We start from the raw sequence: 22,996 nt of genomic DNA, 5'->3' as shown, positions 1-22,996 counted from the left end.
CCCCTATCATAAGATTATAATATAAATAATTAAGTAGGTAATTTATTAATATGGTGACGTATATTAATTTAATAAATACTGAACACTCTAAAAGGTAACATTTTGTAAAAAATTCTAAAATATCTTAATTTATTTATCAGAAATTTATCAATTTCAGATAAAATGCGTTTATCAGATTTACAAATGTTTCCTTGAACTCTACTTTGATAAAAATTAAAAACGTTGTTTGTTCAATAATATTCTTTTCCTGGTTCAAAAAAAAAAGCAAACTAAAATTGAGACCCGGTTTAATTTTTTTTTGTAAAATATCAATGTACGAATGGTAATCCTTCGTTTATAGATATAGAAGTATAATTAAATATGAATTAAGCAGGTACTTAATCAGGTTTGTTAGGATTGCGATAAACAAGGTAAATGGGGGACTTTAATATAGTTGTTGCGTTGTTGTTATTATTACTCCACGTCAGAGAACTCCAAGTTTCACTTCTCACCTGAATCAATTCATATCATATTCGTCTCACGTTAAAAATGTTGCAGTAATATTAAAAGATCAAAGTGATAGATCACGGTAGCCACTGTAGTTATGACAAATGTTGCAGGCACCTATTTAATTTATTCTGCATTAATTTTAATTATTATCATTAGTAGATAACATACGGTAATTATTTAACAAAAGTGCGTCAACATAAGTTGTCTAATATTCAAGTAAAACAGCTGGTTGTTTAAAACGCGAATTTGAATATCAGGAAGTTCCAAAAATGAACGCCAATGAAAAAAATGGCTTTCAAGTAAGTACCAATTTACTTTTTGTATTTCATAAATAAGAAGTACCTAAGTTATTTGATGTAAGTAATGAAAAATTAGTACTAGTGTAATGTAATTAAACTACGATGTGATTATTCACCGGTACTGTACCGGTGACTGAGAAACTATTCGCTGGTACCGTGCCGGTGACCAATAAGCTATTCGCTGGTACCGTGCCGGTGACTTCAAAGCTATTAGTTTATTAGTTTCATTGATTTTGAATTAGAAGCTTAAATTCGTGCTTCATTTATTTAAATAATTAAATTTTTAACTTACATTAGTTTAATTAAATAGAGTTAATTATTTTTCGGCATATAAACTCACCATCTCACTAGTTTTTGGCTAAATATTTGGTATTCAGGTATTTACGTTGTGTAAAGACGTTCTCAATTCTCAGTGGAAGAAAAGGAATTTTTGAATTTTGCTTTTTTATTAAGGTTTAATTCTGTGGAAAACTAGTGTGAAATTTTTTAGTTCAAAACGATTTTCAATGCCTGATAATCTTAATCTCTTAAGTCCCCTCCACCCTTAGAGCATATAATATAATATTAATAACATTATTATTATTCATAAACCATGTGAAATATAACTAATCAACAATGTTTCGTACAACGTGTGGTTAGCCATCGGTACCGTACCAGTGAGTAGCTGCTTATCCACCGGTACTGTACCAGTGAATAGCTTCTTAGCCACCGGTACTGTACCAGTGAGTAGCTTCCTAGCCACCGGTACTGTACCAGTGAACAGCTTCTTAGTCACCGGTACAGTGAGTAGCTTCTTAGCCACCGGTACTGTACCAGTAAATAGCTTGTTAGCCACCGGTACTGTACCAGTGAATAGCTTCTTAGCCACCAGTATAGTACCGGTGAATAGCTTCTTAGTCGCCGGTAAAGTGAGTAGCTTCCTAGCCACCGGGTCTGTACCAGTGAATAGCTTCTTAGCCACCAGTATAGTACCGGTGAATAGCTTCTTAGTCGCCGGTAAAGTGAGTAGCTTCTTAGCCACCGGTACTGTACCAGTGAATAGCTTCTTAGTCACCGGTACAGTGAGTAGCTTCTTAGCCACCGGTACTGTAACAGTGAGTAGCTTCCTAGCCACCGGTACTGTACCAGTGAATAACTTCTTAGCCACCGGTAAAGTGAGTCGCTTCCTAGCCACCGGTACTGTACCAGTGAATAGCTTCTTAGTCACCGGTACAGTGAGTAGCTTCTTAGCCACCGGTACTGTACCAGTGTAGGCTTCTTAGCCACCGGTACTGTACCAGTGAGTAGCTTCTTAACCGCCAGTATAGTACCGATGAATAGCTTCTTAGTCACTGGTAAAGTGAGTAGCTTCTTAGCCACCATTATAGTACCGGTGAAAAGCTTCTTAGTCACCGGTACGGTACCGGTGAATAGCCCCATCTATTAAAATAATACAATTTTTCCCAGTTTTGCTGTTAACGTTCCTTCACTTTCATTATTAAAAAGGTAGGTTTCTAGAACACTCACGACTTTATCTATCACATAAAAAAATTATAATTAAAAGTTAGTAGATAATGGAAAATTAAGATAACTTCTGCATTATAGTACAACCTAATAAAATTCTTTTATTTACCTATCATAAGTGTGAATGCCTATCAGACAACGATAATTTCAATTTTAATTACGTCTAAAAGGACCGCTCTTTAAAGATCGAGACGATAAATTGTGATAGGTACTTTTAAAACAGTAAAATTACAATTACAAAAAAAATTCTTTGTTTAGCGCCAAAAGTCGAAATCATTCTAAAAATGTTACCTTGCGTTCTTTGTATATGTTTTTTTGAATAATAAACTAAAGGCCATGCATGTACAGTACATAACTTTTTACGAGTTTAGATAATGTTATTTAAATTGCCTTTTTTGTACAATGAAACACATACTAACTTTTAACTAACTGTCTGAAAACCTTCATTGAAACAATTCAACAACTTATTACGTAACAAAAACATAATGTACATACGTACATATCTTTTTTTTTTTTTCGTCAATTTTTAAACATACTTCTTAACATAATTTTGCTGTCTTTTTTTAAAGGTCGATAACTCACACAGCAGACAAAGTACAATTGATTTGTCCGGCGAGAAAAAGGTGAGCACTCATCTTTTAAGAACAATAAAAGTAAACTAATTTGATTAATTATTATCTACTTACAATAATTTTTTAGCGTAACGATGAAACCACCAAGTCTGACCTTCAATTGTTACCACAAACTGTTATTAACGAAAGTAACGATGGTGAAAATAAAGAGAAAAAACGCCATGGAATTTCCGTGTTCATAATCAATTTCAATTCGAATGTTAGACAGTACAAAGAAAAACATGATACGAAAATCAAGTTCCTTACCACTTTCTTAGTACATCTTATACTTTTAGGATATTTTTGCTGGGCAACGCAGTATTTTTTGAAACAAGGTTTTTATATTTCTTTTTTACCTCTAAAATATCCGTTACATAGACGTAGGAATATAAGGGAGGGAACATAAACTGAGGGAGGGAGATGTTATCAAGAGAAGAGTGGCGAGATATCAGGTGCCTAAATTCTATTGGCTACTGATAAAACGCACTTCTAGTGTACAGTCAATAAAATCTAGATTCTATAGGCACCTACTCCCCTCCATTGTAATGACACGCATTATACAATATTTATTCCCATGTAATAATAACACCCTCTAAACGAAAAATTGTTTCAGATATATCACTGTCTTCAACCACGTGCAATGGATATGGATTCTTAATGATAGCTTACATTATAATTTATTTTACTGTTATCTACTACCTCATTTTAAAACCTTTCGTTCTACCCTTATTATTTAAACCTTTGGCTGGCACTTACAAACGAGTATCTTCAATAAGGTAAATGACATAGAATCCCTTAGTAGAGTTAAAAAATTCCCGTCATTACTACTAATCTACGACGTGCACATAGTAGGTACGATATTACCAAGTAAGTGGCAGTACAGCGCCACCTGTAGATATTCACCGCTAACTATATTAGGTAGATCAATTGTGCTAGTTACTTTCTTCACTAGAAATAGCCTTAACAATAGTAGCTTCAGTAATTTCTTGCTTTTAAAACACATTTACCACGTTGTCAATACGTTCGATATTTTCTTTTTTGTAAAATCATTACCATAAAAGCAAACTGTCGCCAGGGGAAAACCCTAGGAAGCATCTATTGGACTTAGTTTAATACCTTTATGCTGTCAATATTCTACAAAATGTGACACAAGAATAATAAACGTAATGTAAAGGAGTTTCTAACCAATTGATTAACTTTTTTAAGGTTTATTGGACCAATAATCCATGGAATAATTCTCATTGGATGTATTGTTTTCATAGCGATTGATTCTAGGGGAAGTTTTGAAAGATTAATTCCCTTGGCTGGTTTACTATTTTTGCTTCTCTTTGGATTCGCAATCAGTAGTAATCACCGGAAGGTAATTTTTAAACAATACATTTACAAACTTTACCTCTGTGGCTGATTATTTCTTTTTCCGTAATCGATTAATTGCATTAAAAAGAAAACCTTACTTATAATATTTTATCGCAAAAGTACTAGATGCGGGACCAAATGGAAGGTTTCTTCCTTAGGCCCATTTCTACTGATTGGCTGTTACCTTGCACAGATTTTTGTTTAGATTAATTGGGACATTGTGATAGCTGGCCTAGACCTTCAGTTTCTTATTGGAATGTTAGCAATAAGATGGGAAACTGGTAGGAATGTTTTGGTATGCGTTGGCGATAAGGCGACCGCCTTTTTGTCATTTGCGAATAACGGATCGTCGTTTGTTTATGGGGACTTTTTGATTATGGAACAAGGAGTTTTTGCGTTTCAGGTAGATATTACTGCTTCATTGGTATTACTTCCTTTGTCCAAAAATTAGAGTCCCATTTGAAGAATTTTTTTTTGTTATTTATTAGGAATAGAAAATAGAAAACAAGGATCAAGTTTTTTTTGATACACCTCTTTTGATAAAGAAAAACAAAGAAGTAAGAAGGGAATTTAAACTGTCAATATCTTTCAAATTTTTATTGTTAATTTTAATGTTCTTCAATCCGTAACATCCCTAGTTTCGAATTAAAACGGAACTCTTGTATTTTCGGTTAAATTTTTGAGCGAAATCGGACCTTTTGTACATTTTATTGTATTAATGAAGCATTTTCAAGAATTTACGATTTTTGACAGGCACTATCAACAATCCTGTTCGTTGGAATGGTCGTTAGCATTCTGTTTCATCTGGGATATTTACAAATGTTCATTGTCACAGTGGGAGAATTCTTGCAATTCTTTATGGGAACTACGATTTGTGAAAGTGTCAACTCTGCTTCCAACATCATACTTGGCCAAGTAAACAATAGTGTATTCTTATACTGTTTGTGAAATTTCCTGATCAATCAATCAAATTTGATGATGTGGATTTATGATTAGATAACAAGTCTTAATTTTACGATTTAATTCCTTTTTCTTTTATTTATTTAGACCGAATCACCTCTGCTTTTGAAGCATTACTTACATCAGCTGACAGATTCGGAAATACATTCTATAATGACTTCCGGTTTCGCTACAGTATCAGGTAAGATTACAACATCATCACCTTGCCATCAGACTGGTTGGACACGCACGTACATACGTTTCCAACTTTTTGCGAATAGCAATCTAATATAGGTCTTCCTTACCGCCTCTTCATTCCTGTTATTGCTTCCAATATGACTCGAACTAACTCTTTATGGTACCGAGTGGCTTGATCTAGAGGATTAGGCCACTGCTCAGCATTCGGGAGGACGTCGGTTCGATTCCGGGTCCGCCTGCCTTGGTCCAAGTTTTTCTGCGATTTCCTTGGATCACTTAGGCAAATGCTGGGGCAATAGTAATATACCACAGATAAACTTTAATTTTCTTCTGTCTTCATTTCGTCTGTCTCATCTTTCTCACCCGAACCACCACCCATTCCCACAATTCCTGAAGAGGGCCTTCCGACGTAGTCCGAAGGGACTTCTGCCCACCAGCATTAGAGTGACTGGTGGGAGTGAAACACCTAGGTTTTTTTAATGGTCTTCCCCTTAATTAACATCCATGACGACCCCTTTCTCGTTCAATCTAATGTATACATTTTTTACATTCTTCTTACGAAAGAAGGACGTTATCAAATGACTTCTCTCTTCAAGATTTATAATACACTAGTGACCCGCCCCAGCTTCGCACGGGTGCAATGCTGATACTAAATATATTTTTGTTTTGTTTAGATTATTATCGAAAAGGGGAAATCTTCAAAAGATACCCCCTGAACATACTAAATATACTACAGAATGTCTTTATATACAACATTCACAGTTTTTTTGTCATTAGACAATACAAACCGGCCTCCCGGCCGGTACCGCCGCAACCGCTATGTCCCTGCATTTTAAATCTGTAATATCTTCGAAAATATTCATTTAAATTACATGCTGTAAAGGGCCATATTGATCTATATTAAATGCACAATGTATTTAAGGTACTTAATTGGATAAGAATTAATGCTGTATTGCCTACAATCGCTTCGTAAATAAGTCATTATTTCTCATAAAAAGTAAAGGATAAAAATGGTTATTGTGGGTTATCCCTAAGAGATAGACATATACCATCGCGGACTTTTTTGTAGACCCTTTTAAGATGTACAATATTGTAGTACATTAGTTTGATCTATCTCGTAGGGTTCCGCCAGCGTTTGCAATGTAAGCGCAAAAAATGTGTTTATTTACGACATCACATTAGAAACCTCTAAAATTATCACTGTTTCCCTACTATATTATGCATGTATTATACATATAAACCTTCCTCTTGAATTACCCTATCTATTAAAAAAAACCGCATCAAAATCCGTTGCGTAGTGTTAAAGATTTAAGCATACATAGGGACAGACAGCGGGAAAGCGACTTTGTTTTATACTATGTAGTGATTAACAACAAAAAAAAAACGGTGAGGTTTGGAATATCTTTAATAATAAGATTTACTTTTCTTAGGGAGTGTCTTTGCCGGCTACATTTCATTTGGGGCCAGGGCAACCGATCTCATCACGGCCAGTGTTATGTCAGCTCCAGCTGCCCTCTGTTTTAGCAAACTTGTTTATCCAGAAACGGAAAAAACTTCCGCCACAAAAGAAGCGGTGTCTCTATCAAAATCGTAAGTATTTTTCACGAAAAAAAAAAATTAGATCTCATCAGCACGCCATGGGCAGTCTTTGAAGATTTATCGTTTACGTTAAGTGAATGGATTTCTTGTTTTATTTTAGAGGTTACACATCTGTCCTGGATGCAGCATGTAAAGGAGCTAGTCAAGGAATGGAACTGATCCTAGGTATAATTTCAAACGTTATCGCTCTCATAGCGTTCGTATCGTTTGCAAGTGCGGTTTTGGAATGGTGCGGCACATTAGTAGGTAGGAATAATATTGACTTTTTTGTAGCAGATAATGTACAATAACAAAGATCGAAATCATCAAAATTCAAATTTATTTTGAAGGATTCACCGAAGAGGGTGAAACATGGACGATATACAGGATAACTGGTTACATATTTACGCCCTTAAGCTACATTATGGGAGTCCCATGGGACGAATGCTATTCCGTAGGGAGGCTGATCGGGCTTAAAACAATCCTTAACGAATTTGTAGCTTTCCAAAATATGCAGTCGATGGTTTTAACGGTTGGTCAAGTATTTAAAGAATTGTAAATCACACACACAAAAAAAAACAAATTATTGAGTGCTTTTTATCGATTTGAAACACACCAGGGGGATTCCCCGAATTTATCATTTCATATGGACCATAGAGTAACGTATACATTTAAATTTTTGTAGTGCTCTTTAGGGGTTACAAGAAAAAAAAATATTAAACAATATAACCATCTTCATAAGCCTTTGCCGTAATTAATAAAATACATTAACGCACATTTAATCAATGATAATTAATGAGTTACGTTCCCTATATTAATAACGTAATTGCAATTTTTCAATAATTATTTACATAGTCATCATCATCATCATCATCATCAAGTGGTCTCTATTCTGCCGAAACTGCCAGACGTGGATCGCGATTTCGATCTTTTTGGATCTCATCAGCGCGTCGTAGACAGCTCCGACAGAACATAAACCAACTTTTACCTGCTGTCTTAATCATCATCATCATCATATTTTTTTGACGTGACAACGTCTTATAATTCGATGGAGCCGGCTGCACGCACGAAAAAATATGACTCATGCGGCGTTACCTCGCTCTGAGGCGTTCCATTTACGGCTTGAAGTGCAAGCGAGAGCGCGGAAAGAGCGACAAAGAGGCACAATCGGCGTTCGACATCTGTCTCTCTCCTACTCGAGTGAGCGATGCGTCCGCGTGAACAGCTGCTATACAATAATACATTTCCATTTACCTCCTTCTCTATATCCATACAAAATATCTATCAAACAAATAAAATTAAAATTTTCTTTTGAAAAATGAAACCATTCCATCAGTATTTTCTTATGACGTTGTCACGTTCAACTATCGTCAGTAAACCGACTTTACAGACAACCGATTTTTTTTTTTTTTCTATTTCGATAAATCCCCTTGTTTGATAGTTTTTGTTGACATCACCTTTTTATTTAAGTACATATCCCAAATTTATAACTGATTTAGTTAAATAAATACGTAGCAATAACAGAAGTCCACTATAAAAGGATAAATATTTGGTTTTTTCTTTTGTAACAGGAAAGGACAAAAGTGATAGCAACGTATGCCATCTGTGGTTTCTCCAACCCTGGATCTATAGGCATAACGGTTTCCGGCTTAAGTACATTAGTGCCCACGAAAAGGGAAGTGATAACAAGGCTCGTTTTTAGGGCGTTCGTCGGGGGTGCAATTGTCTGTCTAATGACCGCGTGCATAGCTGCCATGGTCTTACCGTATGATGTGATAATTTAATTATTGGTTTTTGTTGTTGTAGGTACAAATAATTCAGTTTCTTCTTTAACAGAATACAATGACAAAAATACAACAACAATGCCTTTTATTTACCCCTTTTACTTCTAAAGCTCCTTATTTAATGATATATCATTTTTTTTGTTTTTTTGAAATATTTGTACAAAGGTTATTTTATGAAAGCATTATTTTGTGTAACATCTTATTGTAAAAATATAAATCAAAGGAAAACAAAAGAAAAACAAATACGTAAAAAAAATAACTAAAACAACTTCACTACTGTGGAAAAAAAAAAATTGGTATTCTTCTTTAAAACAGAACTTCCTTCAAAACAAATCAAAATTACACCAAAATAACTTTTTACTGCTGTAATGCTGTGCCTCAACAATGATCTCTCTTACGGAATAACATCCGAAAGGAATTCCTACAAAACACTCTTGCACTTGATCGAAAATACAAAATGATCGTTACAAATACCAACTTTTTAAATTAGCAACGGTCCCAAAATTCTTTAGCAAAAATCTAAAGAAACCATAGAAGAAAAAATAGCCGATTCCATTTTGGATTATAAAATTAATTCTCTTATAAAACACCAACTATTTATTTACTAAACGTACGAATCTTCACGAATGAGTGGAATATTATTCGACTGATCGACCAAAGTAACCTAAAGTCAAACACTAAAGAACTTTGCTAACAAGAAATTAATATTACAGGACAAAAATCCTTCGAAACAATAAGTGTATTATGAAGTTGAAAAGTTTCGAAAAGTAGAAAATACCACAAATGGCGCGGTAAACGCCATCTGTAGTACGATGCTACATTTTAGGATTACGTATGCTCCAACAAGGTCCATTTAAATATAGGTATATCTACTTGCTGAAACGAATCCCGGCGTAGCCAACCTCAACGTGATAGGCACGTTACCGTAATCGAATAAAATAATTCCAAGTGGTCTGTATTCTGTCGAAACTGCCAGACGCGGATCGAACTATAGATGGCGTTTATCGCGCCATTTGTGGTATTTACTAAAACGCGCGGTTAAGGCAGCAGGTAAAAGTTGGTCTGTGTTCTGTCGGGCTGTCTGCGACGCGCTGATGAGATCCAAAAAGATCGAAATCGCGATCCGCGTCTGGCAATTTCGACAGAATACAGACCACTTCGAATTATTTTTTTCGAAAAGTAGATAGCCTTCCTTTGTTCGGACTGAAAATTCCATGTATTTTTTATGAAGTTTCATTTTCCTCCTTTCTGTCCAATTTCACTCCCTCCGCTCCTACTCTAACGTCACAGACGTCTACCATCTTTGACACCTGTCACCGTCAGCCAGAGTTTCGCCCCGCTCGTTCTATTGAGGCCATATTACATTTGTATTTGAATTTCCCGCTATTTTAGCTATAATTTGACAGCTGTCAAAGATGCCTCACGGCCGTGACGTCATAGTAGGAGTAGAGGGGGTAAAATTAGATAGAAAGAACGAAAATGATCCTTTATAAGAAAATACTTAGGATTTTGAGACCGAATGAAGGTAGACTGCTTATCTACTTCGAAAGATTTCTGTCCATAAAAAAACCATGTGGAATATAACCACTTACTGAAAGGTTCCTCTTCTTCAGCAACTCCCACGATGACCTAACAAACCTGAAACAAGAAGAAATAATAAATTAGAATCCCTCACCGCGCATTGGATCTGAAAACTGATTAATTCCAAAAAGACTCGAATCTTAATGAAAAAACATGCTAACCTTTAATTGTAGATGCGATAAGCCCCATCCTTTGCACCCAGTCACCTCCCTCCAATGTAACATCCACAAGACACACGCACAATACACTCCCGCACTTCACCGAGCACGATACGACCGTATCAAACACCAACTTTTTATTTACTAAACCTACGAAATTTTCGCGAACGTAAGTTAAAAATGACACTCCTACTCGATCGATCGATCACTAATCACAATTAAAAGAGACCTGAAATCAAACAGAAAAGTTAGTTAAGACCTGTGGCATTGAAAGACAATACCGTAAACGTTACCTTTAGAAGGTTCTAAGAAAATCGATTTGAGGCCCACCACCGCCCCCGTTCGTCACCCGAACGGTCCACAAAAAATTTATTACGAAGAATTTGAAAAAACCTTTCATCTTCATCTAGTCGTTCACAAATACCAACACCGTCTACCTTAAATTATAAAACATCTAAAATCGCCCTGAGTATTCAAATATAAAGTGGGTCGATCCGGTTGGGAACCAACAAAATTCACTTTTTCTGGATTCACTGAATTGAAGGCAATATCAAAACCAGTAATAACGGATTCAAAACATTATTTTACATTGTTTCTTACAGCCGAAATTGTAAATATAATGGTTGCGGAAACAAACTTATATGCCACACATATCCTGATGGACAATGAAGATGTAGGTTCAAGCTACCAGCTACATGGATGGTGTCCCACAACTACTTCAGAGATGAGAAGTTTTATAGCCACTTCACGACAGTATTTGTGTATTCGATGTTTATCTGCAGAGGCAGTATTGTAAAAGGCGTGGACAAAAGACAGAATAAAAGCCCAAGAAACATTAAAGATTGTAATATTTACAATCCTTCTGTATAATCAGTGTATATTTCACTGACAGTATTTGTATATTCGTTGTTAATCTGCAGAGGCTGTATTGTAAAAGGCGTGGACAATAGACAGAATAAAGGCCCAAGAAACATTAAAGATTGTAATGTTTACAATCCTTCTGTATAATCAGTGTATATTTCACTGACAGTATTTGTATATTCGTTGTTAATCTGCAGAGGCTGTATTGTAAAATGCGTGGACAATAGACAGAATAAAAGCCCAAGAAACATTAGATTGTAATGTTTACAATCCTTCTGTAAAATCAGTGTATATTTCACTGACAGTAATTGTATATTCGATGTTAATCTGCAGAGGCTGTATTGTAAAAGGCGTGGACAATAGACAGAATAAAAGCCCAAGAAACATTAGATTGTAATGTTTACAATCCTTCTGTAAAATCAGTGTATATTTCACTGACAGTAATTGTATATTCGATGTTAATCTGCAGAAGCTGTATTGTAAAAGGCTTGGACAATAGACAGAATAAAAGCCCAAGAAACATTCATAATTGTAATGTTTATAATTCTTCCAGGAATTCAGTGTAGATTTTACTGATTCTATATGTTTATTTGACATAACTGCAGAGGTGGTATATGTACACCTTTTGAAACAGCAAATTCATTAGTTACAAAAAACATAACTAATGAATCTGATTTGTGAATAAACGATTAAGAGAAAAACGAATGGTTTTCTTTAAAACTAAAACAGTGAAAATAAACATGAAAAAAATTAAATGTGGCTAATAACATGCAAATCTATTACACATTTTACAATGGTACTTTAGATTGATGCAGAATAAATTGCACATTACTTTGTAGTTTATCTGGAGAGTAAATTGGATACTAGTTTACAATTTACTCACAGTCTTTCAATTAAGAAAAGAAATCGCAAAAGCGACCATAAACAAGAAACAAAAGAATATTTGTTGAGAACATAAAATACATAAATCAGTTCACAATTACTTTTCTCATGTTTTGTGCACAATAAATTGCATAATAGTTTACAATTTATTTGCAAATTCCACCCATCCAAGACTATGTGCAGAAACCATAAATTCCAAGCAAATTGTAACACAGTATTTGTGCTATTCATTTCTTTCTAGTTTTCATCCTCTTAAAGATGAAGGTGGAAAATTCTTTTACAATGTATACCCATGTATAGTTACATAATTATTAAAACCTTCAGTTTTACCCATAACGATATCTTCAAGAACCATAAAATTGTAGATTTGTTTACAATTTATCTTCTTGAGAAAATCAGCATTGCAAGTGGACAGAAGGCACAAATACTCGAAAGAATAACGATAACGACTCAAATATAGAAAACACAGTTTTAGATCATGTGTAAAACATGTGGGTACACCATATACCTAAGAATAATGAAAATTGTTGGTTATAAATTTTCACACACTTGTTGAATAATTATTACGTATTTTTAGGTACGCAATTACATAACATTTAACGTAGGTACCTAATATTTAAAACGAAAACAAGTATAAAATCAAAGTTACAACAAATTAAAAGTAGAAATGATATTAGGTATGTGGTAGTATTGTCCACCATACCATAATAAATATTATCTATGTACATTGTACGTTTATGTTAAATCAAAAATAATACGTTTCTAATATAATATTCGTGTTCTAAACACGTCTATACCTTTATTTCTACACCACATCACATTTTACCACTGTTTTTGTAAGAAAAATGTTCACCAGACTAATTTAGTACATTGTGTCACTAGTTGACAAGATGCAATTTTTTACGCGCATCGCTACTGCGCAGGCCATTGATCTACAAAATCATGGCCGATTTCTCCTAACTTTTCTTTCAAAATTAAAATAAATAAAAAATACCCAATTAATAAATTCTAATTACTAAATTGAAATTCTGTAGCTAATCAAGAGTTTCAAAACTCTAAAAGACGAATAAATTGTAGATAACCTTCTAATTGATTCGTAAAACAGGTTCATAATCGAGAAAAAATGAAAATATTAGAGCAAGAAGTGTATAACAAATAAGATGGAGACAAATGCATTGCAGATTAGTTTGCAATTAATTTGTTTGAGTAAAATGCAAGATAAATTGTAGATTAGTTTACAATTTATTTGCAAGCCCAAAAATTTTCTTGAGAAAATCAATACAGACACAAGTAGACAAATACCACAAGTAATCGAATAAATAACGACAATAGATCAAATTAGTAGAACATATACACACATTCAAGTAGAAATATCTGTGTACATTAAAAATCACACAGAAGTATTTTCGAATGAATACTGAAAGCAGTTAATATTCGTAAATGTAGAAATAATACCTTTACCAAGTAACATTTGTGTTTATAAACACATTTTTACCTTTGTTTTTACCCCACAACACAGTTTTACCACTTTTTTTGTAAAATAAATGCTCACCAAATAAATTGTGACACTGACTCTAAACAAGATGGTGCTGCATTCTTCACGCGCATCGCTACTACGCAGAATTTTGGCGCACAAAAATCACAGCCAACCTTTCGAAACTTTCTTCCGAATTTAAAATACATGAAAAATATAGTATTAAAACTCATGTGAATTGGAAGGTATTAGCTTAGTGGAAGTTTTAAAACCCCAAAAATCGAATAAACAGTAAATTAAGCTACAATTTAAGTATTTATAAGCACAAAAATTCCTGTGAGAAAATCAATACAAATAATAACAAGTGAACAAAAAGCACAAAATGGTCGGATGGTTAACAACGAATCAAATAAACAATACAAATCTGTGTAGATTCAAATAAAAATTCATATATATCATACATGAAAATGATAAATTAAAAAAATTAGGCAAAATCATACAGCAATATTTTCGAATGAATACTGAAAGCAATTAAAATTATTAAATACAGAAATAATACCTTTACCAAGTAACATTTGTGTTTCTAAACACATTTTTACCTTTGTTTTTACCCCACATCACATTTTTACCACTATTTTTGGAAAATAAATGTTCACCAGACTAATTTTAGTACGTAAAGTCACTGATTGTTGGCGTTGTAAGATATTTCACGCGCATCGCTACTACGCAGGTTTTTAACTCACAAAAATCATAGCCAACTTTTCCAAACATTCCCTAACCATATATAATAATTATATTCAATTTAATTATTACATTATCATTAACAATTTTTAAAAAAATACTTTAGTCATCGTTTAACATTGAAATATGTTTCTTCTTCGTAAGCGTATAATTAACTTCAAGGCGGGTGTATAAACATGGCGTCCGCATAACAAAAACGTATCGCCCATTGTATGAAGGCCTAAAAGAACATGTTGAAAGTAAAAAATGACGATAAGATAAATAATGTAGTCAGATTGCATTGTGCGTTTCAAGTATTGTAACGAAATCTTCCTGACTATTCTCAATCGATAAATAAAATTGATCCCCGATGTAGATTATGAATAAAGGGCTTAACTTTGTAATCATTATAAATATGGGCGCAACTTTTACATTTATCTATCTATTTATACACNTTATTATGACTCCGCCTATATTGACCAACCGCTTAATATGAAGTAATTGCAGTGTTAAATTTGGTTTTCATATTAAATTATCTATAGGAAAGTTTGGATATACTAACTCCGTTTAAAAAGATATATCGTTTATTACAACTAATTCTCAAGAAATCATATCCGGCTGTAGTGAGTGACCCATATGATTAATAATAAGTAATAATATTTTCGCTCATTTTTTTGACCCTTCTCATTCCTGCTCCTGCATTATTGACTTCTTATGTAAAAAATGACAAAATATGTATATTGATATTAGAATTCATCGTTCTTTTTCTTTTTCTGTTAGTAAATATATATAATTTGTTTTTCTCTCTATTAAACTAAATAACTAACCAAAATAGAAAGTTGTTTATTCTCTGAGACTATGTTTCGTATGACGTATATATATAAGCGGAATCTACTGTATATTAAACAAATCGAATTAATTAAAAAGATTTCTAAGGGTTCTTTTGGAACAAAAACTTTTTTGAATCATACGGTTGACAATAAACTATGAAGAAGAAATTTATTTGATACAGTTTTGGAATCAATTTGAACTTTTTTATCGAACTAATATAACTAAAAAATAAAAGTTTACGATATCAAATCCTATGACATTGTTAGTTACTTAATAGTGGATTAATATGCAATATTAATTTGAAATCATTTTTTTCGATTCTTTATTTACCCACTACAAACTACCTCAAATTAATGACGAAAAAATTGCTGCTGTTGTCATACCCCCGCCGGGAATCGAACCCGGGACCTTTGGCTTTATGCACCATTGTTCTAACCCCTAAACTACGAGAGGTGACAACAGCAACCACGACCATCCGACCTACAAGGTTAACGATCCGTCGATTTTTATTAACTTAATTATATATATATTAAATATATGGAATAGTATGACATTGTTAGTTACTTAATAGTGGATTAATTTTTTCCCACATTAATTTAAGGTAGTTTGTAGTGGGTAAATAAAAAATCGGAAAAAATGATTTCAAATTAATATTTACGATATCAGATTTAATAAATTTGTTTCACTATAACAAAGAAAAAGTCTAAAACTTACTTGAACGGTTAAAGCCAAGACAAAGAAAACGTAAAGTTTCGTCATTTTCGAACTTTGGAAGCTTCAAGTGCAGTGACTAAAGACAATTGCAGTACTAGGTGGTACCGGTGCTTAAGCGTCTATTTAAAGTGAATTAAACGAACGACCCCCGACCTCTGCCTCTGCCCACAGTTGATAACACAATTACTTAACAAATATTCTTGCAAACAACAAACAGAAGTATAAAAATATGCACTTAGAAGTTCCTATATATCAACATTAATTGATGTCTAGGATACATGAAAAAACTCGGTGGTGACGAATGGTACTATGACTCATAATGAGCGGTACCTCCCGTAATATACCTAACGACCGTCTCTCATAAAAGTGAAAATGTGAAAAACACGGAAAATTTTCAATAGCAATTGCTACTTAAACGTTTAATATTGATCAAAGGAGACTTTGTTTTAGTTTATTAATGTATATAAACGGAAAATGTGTTTCTTTATGAAACAATGCGATACCAATACTGCTCAACATCGATAATTAGACTACATTAAAAATTGCAAATTTGGTAGAAAAAATACTTTGTGTATTGTGAGTAGTCGTTGTTTAAAAATGATGATAAAATATCAAGGACTAAACACTAAACTTATAAAAATACTATTCATCAAATTTGTATTTGCAAAATAGAATTACTTCTAACACAACAAAACTATTTATTTATTGATGTACGTATATATATATTATCAGAAATTGATTTTTTAATAATTTTGTTTAATTTATAATTTTAACAAAAATAAGATGTAGAGAATATGCAAACAATTAGCTTGAAACCAATCGATTTACTTGACTATGTAGAAGCTGAAGATATATATAACTTCATTATCAAATGATGAAATGTATCATGCCGGCAAACTTTCAAATTAAAGACAATTGATAACAAATTTTTTATTTTTAATTAGATGACTTTTACGCTCTAAAATCTGAAAAATAATTACAATTAGTCACCTAGTTACTTTACAGCTACCTTTCAAAAGTAAAAAATTTGTTATCGCTTCAAATCTTGTCGACAAAAAAATTAAATTGCTTTTTGGGGGGTTGAGGGGGGGGGCTGTAAACATTACCCCTTTAGATTATAATCTGTTATCCAAATTTAAATATGTACATTACTGCAATTATGTGCAATTTTTTATCGTTTAATCAAATTTATTTATTATCGATAAAAAAATAAATTAATAGTGATGAGTACAATTTGATTAAAAAAAGGACACGGGGACTGTTTTACTGTGCAGGGAGTCACGTACTTATTGGAAGAAAAAATTAAATAATAATTTTCAAAGGTTAAACTAAAATGTACAACACATAACACACTTGAAATATCGAGTGGTGCATTAAAAAAATAATAAAATTTATTCATTGACCTTGCTTACCTACCAATTATTTATTATTTAAAAAAAATTGGATTTAAAAATGCATGCAACAGAAACTGTAATAAATAAAATAGTCATATCAATATTTATTAGATTTATTTGTGTTTCTTTGTAAGAGATCGTCAAAAATATTTTATAAAAAAATAGTTGAATTAGTTAATTGGATTTTTGTTTACTTTTTTATTAATTCTAGCGCAATAGGCTTCACTTAAACGTCAAGAATTTGATTTTTATTAATAATTCTGTGAATATATCAAATAGTCATTATAAGTATCAACAATACTAGGGTGGGGGGGGGTGTTTTTTTAATTATTTTTTTGTGTTTTGAGTTAAATGCCTTGAAGCGTCATGTGTTTTTTGGGAATTCTAGGAAAGGCAAATGCGCATTTTGAAGGTGGTTTACAGTCAGTCAGTCCTCTTGAGAAGGTCCTTCGGCAGTATTCAAAGTGCTTGAGATAATGAATTTGTAAACACGGTGTCCAATCAGTCCCAAATCTAGGCTAGATAAGAGCCACTATAATCACCGAAGTATATATACTATCTGACCATTACCCTTTACAGATTCATTGTTTCAGTTCGGAAATTTCTTCTGCATTTTACTGGATAAGCATTGACGTGCCAAGGTAAGTTTTCGAACAAAATAAAAATAAAAAAGAAACTGTGCACTCATCAATTTTCGACTGTTATCTAACGGATCGTACTGCAAAAAAAAGTAATTCGCGAATATTTTTCCGAGAATACTTTCCCGTTTTTGACTTCTCCAAAATGATTTTGTAAAGAGTGGTTGATTTCAAAGTTCATTAAAAATTGTTGTACGTTGCAGATGGCTTGCAATTGCCAGGGGACACCCATGGGTCCAACACTCGCTGAAGTGTGTGGTGGAGGGGCATTCTGGGTGTTCATGAGCGTATTCGAGGCTTTTCTTCGAACCCAATGCGACATTGAAGACCCATGCGGAAGACCGAAGGAAACTGAAGTGGTTTTACCAGCATACGATTTTATAGTGATTGGAAGCGGCGCAGCTGGTGCAGTGGTCGCCAGTAGACTATCGGAAGTACCAGACTGGAAAGTCCTGTTGATAGAAGCCGGTAAATTCCCCTATAAAACTAAACCCATTTTGCGTTATCCAATCCATCTAAATTAATCTTCAGGTTGGGACGAACCCACGGGAACTCAAGTTCCACCCCTTTATGTCAACTATATTGGATCTCCCATCGACTGGGGTTATTATACTGAACCGGAATCCGAAGCCTGTCTCAACCACGACAATCAAAGGTGTTACTGGCCCAGAGGAAAGGTATAGAACGGAATATCTTATTTCGTCTATAACAAGGATTAACCCATTATTATGATTAAACAGGTAATGGGAGGTACAACCGTGCTGCATGGCATGATGTACACCAGAGGGAATCGGTATGACTATGATAATTGGGCAGCTTTGGGAAACCCCGGTTGGAGTTACGAAGAAGTCATGCCATATTTCCTCAAGAGCGAAGACAACAAGCAGTTCAACGAAATGGAGAGGGGCTATCACGGTCTCGGCGGTCCTTATACCATAACACAATTCCCATCTCATCCACCTTTTGCTAACGCTCTCATCCAAGCCGGCGACGAACTGGGATACTCCCCGAAAGATTTGTGTGGCAGAAACCAGACCGGTTTCATGATAACGCAGACCACAAACATGAACGGAGTTCGTCAGAGTTCTGCCCATGCGTACATAAGACCAGTTCACAGAAGACCCAACTTGCACATCCTTTACAACTCAACGGTGACGAGACTCCTCATAGATAACGACACGAAAAGCGCCTATGGCGTGCAGTACATGAAAAACGGAAAGTTTCATAACGTAAATGCAACCAAAGAAGTTGTTGTATCAGGAGGTAACAATATACTTTTCAAGCGTCTAAATTTCGACGGACTCTGGATGATAACTGTACATTTTCAGGTTCTGTAAATTCACCCCAACTTCTCCTTCTTTCCGGTATTGGTCCAATGGACCATCTTCACGAAGTGGGAGTTCCCCTAATGCACCATCTGCCAGGCGTTGGAGAAAATCTTCACAATCACGTCGCGTACAATATGACGTTTTATCTGAACGAAGCCAACACAAGGCTCCTAGATTGGGCGAGTGCCATGCAGTACATCTTGTACAGAAACGGCGCGTTAAGCAGCACAGGTAAATAACAATAATCATGAATTAAAAACAAAAAAAACACTCGAACCGAATTACAATGCAATGCAGTCGAACTAAAAACAGAAAAAGGCGAAACGCAAGGCGTAACACTCGTAACTCGTTTCGTAACAGTTGCAATGACCTTAACGGCTTATCAAACTTGTTACAACGTCTAATTAAATAATCAAAAGTGAAGGTCAAGTATAAAATTCGTCCGTGCCGCTGCAGCAATTACAACAATGTAAATAATTGTTGTACGCCCCGTCTCATGGTGAATGCAATCCAATTAGTTTTTGTTAATTGATTTCTAATCTAATTCTCCAATCTGAACAAGTACCTACCTACCTAATCCTAACTAAATGTTTAATAATTAATCAAAATTTCAATAGGGTTAACGCAAGTTACCGGATTTATCAAGACTAAATATGCCAATCAGACGGAAGATAATCCCGACATTCAGTATTTCTTCCACGGTTACTCTCCCGACTGTTCCGAAACTGGTACTGTCGGTGAACTGATCAACAACAATTCCAGAGCGTTTTTGATGTGCCCAACCCTTATAAAACCGAAGAGTCGAGGTTTTCTTAGGTTACGTAGCGCTGATCCCATGATGTCCCCGGCCATTTACGCTAGATACTTCACGGATCCCGACGATGTCAAAGTACTGGTCGAAGGTGTGAAATTTGCCACAAAATTCGTCAGTACGAAAGGTAAAATATACGAAAAACGAACACGATAACAAGTTATCCATAAATATTTTTTTAAAGCAATGAAAAAGTATGGACTTAGGCTAGACATGACCCCTGTGAAGGGTTGCGAGGATCTCGATTTCGGTTCGGACGCCTATTGGGTTTGTGCCGCTAAGAGAAATACCGCTCCAGAGAATCACCAAGCTGGAACCTGTAAGATGGGACCCAGTTCCGATCCTATGGCGGTTGTAAATCATCGATTGCAGGTATTAAATGTATCTTTTTCTACAACTTTTACAGGCCTTTCGCAAAGATGCCGAAAAGATGTCCAAATCTGAAGGTATCTACGAAATATTTTTGCCTTTGATTCCAAATTGTAAATTAATCGAATCTTTCCAAAAGGATCTCCAAATGATCTTCAATTGGAACGACCTCCAGAACTGAAAGAATCTACCGAAAGTTTTTTAGACTTGATTTCAGTTGTTTTGAAATTGGTATAAACGATTTGGATTGATAACGTTCGTATTTTTAGGTTCACGGAATAGACCGTTTGAGAGTAATAGACATGAGTATAATGCCTCAAGTGGTCTCGGGAAATCCTGCAGGTCCTACCACCATGATCGGTGAAAAAGGAGCGGACATGATCAAGCAGAGGTGGATGGCAGCGGAACGATCGGTCGTGATTAGCGCTAGTCAATAGTTGTAAATATGTAGTAAATAATAATGGAGTTAGAAATATTTACAGTTAGATTTAGTAGAGAGAAATAACTGATACTCCCGTATATTTTATCTAATGAATGATTTATATTTTTTATGGTTTACAATGAATGAATAGACTTGTATAAAAAAACAATTGCTACTTTTGAAATTATTACAACTCCAATCCTCTTCCCATATCTTTATATCTTTATTTTTCCCTCCAAAGGTAAGTAAGTTGATGACAAAAAAAACTCGAAGTCTTTTTCTAAATTGTTTATTTTTTTAATAACCTTTAAAGCACATCAACTTCAACATTGTCTCAATCGTCACTTTATAATACTAATGTTTTTTAGCCTGAGAGTTGTTTACGGCTTCGTTGACTTTGGTCTGTAATTTTCGGGCACTTTCGACAAATTCATTCAAGACGTTCTTAGTCAAGGAACTGACGCGTTCTCCGGCTTCTAAAATATAAGAAAGGATTGAGTTAAATTTTTAAAAATGACCCTATGTTCTAAGGGGTGCCAAGCGACACGCATCAGTAAAATGTCGAAATAAATGTTTTGTTCTTCTTGGTCGTAAAAGATGTCGCACTCTGCACCTATGGAGATCACAAAAGGGTACCGTGAAAGCTAAAAGGTCTTTGTTCCAGGTGCAAATGATTTGTTATTTTACTGATTGTACGAATTTACGGGGCAAGTGGATTTCAACTACAACAAAGATAAAACTAAACAACATACTGACCATTTAACTGTGGTTGAACGGCTTTGACTAAAGTGTCGATTTCTTGGGCTACACTTTTAACATTTTCGTCCAATTTTTGTTTGATTTCCGTGGCTCTAGCAGTAACTTCTGGTCCTGCAGCATTTTGGAGGCTTTTCACTGTTTCGGATAGTTTTTGAGACGCCTGTTTGATGGCATCATCAACTACTCCTTTATTTTCATTCAACTAAAAAATAGATAGAACAATTTAAAGTTTAAAACAGTTGGTTTAGGAAAAAATTAAAATAAACTGAGATGCTTTGAATTTTTGTAGCGTTAATTCAATATATTAGTGAATTAATTTTACCCACTACAGTTAATCTCATATTAATGAGGAAAATTGTTGTTGCCTTGCCCTTGCCGGGAATCGAACTCGGGGACCTGGCCACCAAGCTACAGGGTACCTATAGTCCGTGTTGTTGGTGCGTAAAATTAAGGCCCCGGGTTCGATTCCCGGCAAGGAATTGACAACAGCAACTATTTTTTTTTATTAACTTGAGGTTATATGTAGCTGGTAAAATTAATTCACTAACAGATTAAAATACACCCTTGAAAAACTTACACCAGATTGTAGTTGATTGACAATGTTTTTGACGTTGTCTGCAAATTGTTGACTTTGGTCTTTCAGGACATTTGTAACTTGTGCCGAATCAGGAAGTGAGTCTTTAATTGTTTTGGATAAACTATTAGCAATGTCCATAGCTTGTTTTGATAAATCAGCAAAAGCATTTTCTGTAGATGCCTGCGGTGCACCTGCTGATTTTGCCAAGCAAATCTGAAATAGAAATAAAACAATATATCAATTTTAATCATATTGTACAAAAAATGATTCTATAACTATTCTCTTTTTAATTTATATATTGTTATTACTTGCTCCGTAAATTTTTATAGTAATTTTGTAAATGGTTTTAGTAAGATATCTTATTTCAAAACAAAATAATCAAATAAACTGCAAACTAAGTTTTTGGGTTCAATGTAGGGGTTACAGTTGCTGATAATAGTTATCAAATGTGTATATATTTTATTTACCTAAATCATTGGTTTTATATCTTCAGAAAGGTGATGGTTTGTCAATAAAGGATTCAAGAACAAAACTAAACATGAGATAAGGCCCAGTTTCATTTAAAATTATATTCTAATACAGTGGAATTTGTTTATTATGACTCCGCCTATATTGACCAACCGCTTAATATGAAGTAATTGCAGTGTTAAATTTGGTTTTCATATTAAATTCTCTATAGGAAAGTTTGGATATAATGACGCCGTTTAAAATGACATATCGT

At 34.2% G+C, this 22,996-nt stretch overlaps 3 protein-coding genes across 3 annotated transcripts; 2 read left to right on the top strand and 1 right to left on the bottom strand.

Annotated features, from left to right (window-relative positions):
* Positions 1-318: 318 nt before the first annotated feature.
* LOC108744131 (sodium/nucleoside cotransporter 1) lies at positions 319-8,831 on the top strand. Its single transcript, XM_025978396.1, has 12 exons — positions 319-788; positions 2,861-2,914; positions 2,991-3,237; positions 3,516-3,678; positions 4,109-4,262; positions 4,464-4,661; positions 5,012-5,173; positions 5,306-5,399; positions 6,826-6,985; positions 7,095-7,240; positions 7,324-7,505; positions 8,545-8,831. Exons 1-12 carry the CDS (start codon positions 759-761, stop codon positions 8,755-8,757), a joined length of 1,803 nt encoding a protein of 600 aa, XP_025834181.1. The 5' UTR covers positions 319-758; the 3' UTR covers positions 8,758-8,831.
* An 8,726-nt stretch (positions 8,832-17,557) lies between these two features.
* Positions 17,558-21,106, top strand: LOC108744373 (glucose dehydrogenase [FAD, quinone]). The gene is made up of 8 exons (XM_018480105.2): positions 17,558-18,013; positions 18,214-18,478; positions 18,542-18,687; positions 18,751-19,273; positions 19,339-19,569; positions 19,956-20,276; positions 20,334-20,521; positions 20,788-21,106. The coding sequence occupies exons 2-8, from the start codon at positions 18,214-18,216 to the stop codon at positions 20,953-20,955; spliced, it is 1,842 nt and encodes a 613-aa protein (XP_018335607.1). The 5' UTR covers positions 17,558-18,013; the 3' UTR covers positions 20,956-21,106.
* Positions 21,107-21,212: 106 nt separating this feature from the next.
* On the bottom strand, positions 21,213-22,515 carry LOC108744594 (putative leucine-rich repeat-containing protein DDB_G0290503). Its single transcript, XM_018480459.2, has 3 exons — positions 22,276-22,515; positions 21,696-21,900; positions 21,213-21,415 (listed from the first exon to the last, which is right to left on the bottom strand). Exons 1-3 carry the CDS (start codon positions 22,411-22,413, stop codon positions 21,294-21,296), a joined length of 465 nt encoding a protein of 154 aa, XP_018335961.1. The 5' UTR covers positions 22,414-22,515; the 3' UTR covers positions 21,213-21,293.
* Between the last annotated feature and the right edge of the window lie 481 nt (positions 22,516-22,996).

Source organism: Agrilus planipennis, unplaced genomic scaffold (genome assembly GCF_000699045.2).
Source record: "Agrilus planipennis isolate EAB-ADULT unplaced genomic scaffold, Apla_2.0 scaffold6, whole genome shotgun sequence".
Taxonomy (NCBI): Eukaryota; Metazoa; Arthropoda; class Insecta; order Coleoptera; family Buprestidae; genus Agrilus; species Agrilus planipennis.
The sequence above is the reverse complement of the archived record's forward strand: the minus strand, read 5'-3'. Positions and strand labels throughout refer to the sequence as shown.